Raw genomic sequence first — 4,954 nt, 5'->3', positions numbered from 1 at the left:
AAAAAAAAAAGACCCAGGATGTGGAAGGAGATTGTATCTTTTGTCTTCACTTTTATTGATACAGCAGGAGGCAAGGTTATCTGCTAAGAGTTTAAGTGATGAGGATGGGAAAGGGGGCCTTGAGGACAGTGATAAAGATTCAGTGAAATTATGAGGGGAATGGAACAAACAGCTGATTATTTCAAGAAAAATAAATAAAATGAAGTCTGAAATAGTTATTTATTTAATTAATTTTATTTCTTTAAGTAGGCTCCATGCCTAACATGGGGCTCAAACTCACGACCCCAAGATCAAGAGATGCATGCTCTACCGACTGAGCCAGCCAGGCGCCCCACAGACTTCATTTAAAACCTTTCAGTTGATATAAAACAGGAAAAATGAGGAAGAGGGGTTTCTAACATAATTATATCTCTATTTACTTAATATTTACTAGGCTTCCCTGTTACCAGCAGCTGATTTAGATACTGGGGAATACAGCAGAGAATAAGAATAATCTGGACCTCATGAAGTTTATATCTAATAGACACAAATAATAGTGATGGAGGTTAAGAAGAAAATAAAACAGGAAAATGGGATTGAAGGTGGCTGAAATGGGTGCTACTGTGATAGAGGTAGGGAGTCAGGACAAACCTCTCTAAAGTGACATTTTTACTGATACCAAAATAATGATGAAGTAGCCACATAAATATATGGTCAGAGAACAGTCCACACAAATGATTCTTTGGGTCTTAGTTCCTCATTTGTAAAGAGCATTAAATATTTAATATTGCATGTGAATGCCTGTGTGAAAGTTAAAGTATTATATAATGTAAAAAAAATCAGAAAGCTACTTTCTTGCTTCAACTTATTATATCAGTGTTAAAAATCTTAGAGGCTACAATGCAAGTTCCTCACCCACATTCTTTTTTAAAAATTAGGTAAAAAAAAATGCTACTGAAATATTGTCCTTTTTCTTGAGTTGGTAGTAGGGCTAAAAACAAACCTGAATTGTCACAAAAGGCAATTAGCCTTAGAAAAATTAGAAAAGCTTAAGAAAAGTTAGAAAAACAAGAGAATTACGTGTCCAGATTTTTTTGTGTTAATACATTTGAATATTATGCAGCCAATAAAAACAATTATGAAAACTATATAAAGGATGGTAAATTTTAAAAGTTATCTTATTAGAGTAGTCCTTGTTTCATATTTTCTAAAATGTTGTAATTAAAGTTTTTCAAGAGACAATGGACAGTGCTCTGTTCCAAAGACAGAAGCATTAGGATGAAGGAATATGAAAACGGGATCAAAGATTTAGTTTCATTTAAAACCTCAAAAGGAACTGTTTCTGTCATTTGCCACTTGAAATATACTCTAAACTACTGGGTAAATGAGGGGGGGAATCAATAATTAGATAGTCTGAGCTTCTACAAATAGTAACAGTTGGCCAGCAAATAACTGTGTTTAGTACTTGTACTTAAAGGCGGGGGTGATAAGGCCTGGACAAAATAGGACCTCAGTGCTATGGTGAGCGCTGTGAATTGTGCAAGACTGTTGAATCACAGATCTGTACCTCTGAAACAAATAATACATTATATGTTAAAAAAAAAAAAAAGAAGAAGATAGCAAGAGGGGAAGAATGAAGGGGGGGAAATCGGAGGGGGAGACGAACCATGAGAGACTATGGACTCTGAAAAACAAACTGAGGGTTCTAGAGGGGAGGGAGTGGGAGGATGGGTTAGCCTGGTGATGGGTATTAAAGAGGGCACGTTCTGCATGGAGCACTGGGTGTTATATGCAAACAATGAATCATGGAACACTACATCAAAAACTAATGATGTAATGTATGGTGATTAACATAATAAAAAAAACAGGACCTCAAAAAATAAATTCATAAATACATAAATATCAGTACTACGATAAATGCTATGAAGAAAACAGAATAGCTGAACGAATGAAAGCTGGTAAAAGCAAGTGGCTTCCACCCTACCACCCAGCAATGGCACTACTAGGTATTTATCCAAAGGATAAAAACATAGTAATCTGAAGGGGCACATGCACCCAGTGTTTATAGCAGCAATGTCTGCAATAGCCAAACTATGGAAAGAGCCCAGATGTCCATCCACAGATGAATGGATAAAGATGTGGGGTGTGTGTACAGGAATATTACTCAGCCATCAAAAAAATGAAATCTTACCATTTACAATGACCTGGATGGAATTAGAGGGTATTATGCTAAGCAAAATAAGTCAATCAGAGAAAGACAATTATATGATTTCACTCATATGTGGAATTTAAGAAACAAAATAGAGGATCATAGGGGAAGGGTAGTAAAAATAAAATAAGACGAAATCAGAGAGGGAAACAAACCACAAGAGACCCTTAACTATAGGAAACAAACTGAGGGTTCCTGGAGGGAGGTAACTGGGTGATGGGCATTAAGGAGGGCACTGGTGATGAGCACTGGGTGTTATATGCAACTGATGAATCACTAAACTCTACCTCTGAAACTAATAATACACTATATGTTAATTAATTGAATTTAAATTAAAAAAAGCAAGAGGCTTCCTAGACATAGCTTGCACAGAATAAGGAATTAGTGTTTATTTAGGTTTGTACCCTCAGCATTTTTATAAAATGGTCGATAAAAGTCCGCTGACTGTGCGAATGAATGAAGGTGCCCAATGGGTAAAGGAGGGTCAAGAAAAAGATCCGAAGAGCGTGGGCAGCAGAAAGAGGATTAAAGGTTGAGGTGTTGGTACACAAACCAAACCTTAGACTACTTTTAAGGTCTCTGAGCTGACCACGACTAATTCCTGCGAACGGGGATTCAGGATTTGACAACTAACCAGAAAGGTCCCCACGTGTCCCCAGGAGCCAGCTCCCATTGGCGAGCTGCGTATTCCGCGCCCGGAACCACTCTCTTCCCCGAGCCATGGGTCAGAGGCGCAGTCCAGAAGCTTCGGGGCGCTTTGGGGACCGCTCTTTTCTCGCGGCTCGGGCTCTGAGCATTGAGGCCGCGTGATTCCCTCCAAAAGTGGACGAGAGAGTGGGTAGATAGAGGCTGGGTCGGGGCGCGGACGGCCGCAGGACGCCTTCCCACAATGAGGGCTGAGGGAACTGGACTCAGCAAATCTTACCCTCTCCCCGAGCTCTGGGAGGCAGGTCCAGGCGGCTGACGAGGACAGCGAGATCCTGGCCAGCCGGCATCACTGAAACCCCGAGAAGACAATTCACGAAAGAGTGGCTGAGGGGTCCCGGGGTGGGAGGCAATAGCTCACCTGAGAGGTAATCATGATGCTGGAGTCGATCAAGAAACTCATGGCGCAGTGTAAGGAAGGCTCCTGCCTCCAATTTCCACTCCCTGTTGCCACAGCAAGCTCGGGCCACAGGCCCTTTCACAAAGGCGGCCTTCGCCCAGGGGCCACCGCCGGGACCGCGGCTAGCCAGCCCGACGCCATTAAGCTGCGCCCCAGTCAGCCAATCCGCGGCAATATCTAGTGCTTCCCGCCCCGGGCTAGGAGTGGGCGGGGCGGACGCGAGGCTCCTGGCAGCAGAGGCCCCGGAGGCGGGGCCAAGGAGAGGACGCTCTGGGGGCGTGGCTTAGCTAGAGATGACCTGGCTAAAAGGGGCGGGGTACAATTAGGTGGTCTGAAAATCCCGGAGCTGATGTAATGCAAGGTAGCATTTCATTTCTGAGGCCGAAGATGGTGGTGCCTGACCTAATATCTTATTTTAAGTGGTAATTCCATTTTGTGATGGTCATGGCTAATAAGATGAAGTTAATGATTATAATGAGCTAGACTATAATTCAGGCATTGTGTTTTAAATGTTACTACTTATACTTGGCTACACAAACAACTACTTAATTACAGGTGAGGAAGAGTGGAAAGGCAGATGATATTTTTAGCAAATGTAGCTAAACAAGTAAATTTATGATGTGATAACAACAACAACAACAAAAAGCACACCATCACAAGAGAGTGATAATCTCATTGAACTTGGTACCCATCAGCCCACACCTGGAGTACTGCACTTTTTGTACCACACTTTAAGAGGCACAGAGATGTATTGTAGCATGCTCGGAGGTGAGCCACTAGATGAGGACCGATGGGAGGAACTGAAGTAAGGAGACTCAGGAACATGATAGCTATCTTTGTGTGAAAGAATGGGTGGAATTGATATGGCCCCTGGAAATATATGTAAGACAAAGGACTGGAAGTTAAATGAAGCTAGATTTAATTCAAAACATGGAATAATTCTTTAAGGGTCTGAAGATGAATTATTTTAGGAAGTAGTCCCTCTCCCTTGGAGTTGCTCAAATATAGACTGAATCACTACTTCATCCATTCAATACTCATTTCATGAAGGCTTAGTGCACTGCTGTGAGGCTTCCTTTTGCACTAGAGCTCTAGCTAGTCCTGTAGTTCCTGTAGTCTCATAGCACTAGAAACTGGCTCCATCTGAGGGCAATGACCCACTATGGGAGCCAATGTAGTCCATACCGGAAGCACAGCCTTGAGTGCACCTGGCATTGAGGACCTGATTGTTTAGACCACCGCAATCTGAGTAACTGAGACTCACAAATTTATTACACACAAGAGAAGGTGTCTCTCTTTCTTGGAATTAAACTCTGCCATACTAAGCAGCCCAAACTACCTGTCAGATATCCAGAAGGCTAGGAAGCCGTAGAGGTAGCCCTACTATGGGAGGAATCAAACCAGAGAACTGGCTACCTCTATCAGGGATGCAGGTAGATGCTCACACAGATGCTACATGATGAATTAGAATTTCATCTAACTGAGATTCAAGGCTGTGTGATAGTGCAGAATTCTGGGAGAGCATATCAAGGCAAACAGTTTACCTTGGTGGCTTACTGGGATGCATGGTGGGGATCAGGGTCTCAGTGAACTTGGCATAGCAGAGAAAGGCATGCAGTCCAATGGGCCCAGCCCTGTGCAAATCTTTGAATGGCACCATT

The 4,954-nt window shown here is 42.4% G+C and overlaps 1 protein-coding gene across 3 annotated transcripts in view; it reads right to left on the bottom strand.

The window, feature by feature from the left end:
• Window positions 1–3,478, bottom strand: part of GPHRA (golgi pH regulator A) — a 61,067-nt gene extending 57,589 nt beyond the window's left edge. For all 3 annotated transcript variants that reach the window (XR_014144132.1, XM_081815833.1, XM_081815834.1), the window contains exon 1: window positions 3,255–3,478. Coding sequence is in view for 2 of the 3 variants with exons in the window: in XM_081815833.1 (XP_081671959.1) it covers window positions 3,255–3,296 (42 nt within the window). In the remaining variant the exon portion in view is untranslated. The remainder of the gene's footprint in view (window positions 1–3,254) is intronic.
• Window positions 3,479–4,954: the final 1,476 nt, after the last annotated feature.

This window comes from Leptonychotes weddellii, chromosome 4 (genome assembly GCF_054177405.1).
Source record: "Leptonychotes weddellii isolate Sample4059 chromosome 4, ASM5417740v2, whole genome shotgun sequence".
Classification (NCBI taxonomy): Eukaryota; Metazoa; Chordata; class Mammalia; order Carnivora; family Phocidae; genus Leptonychotes; species Leptonychotes weddellii.
This window is presented reverse-complemented; position numbering and strand designations above follow the sequence as displayed.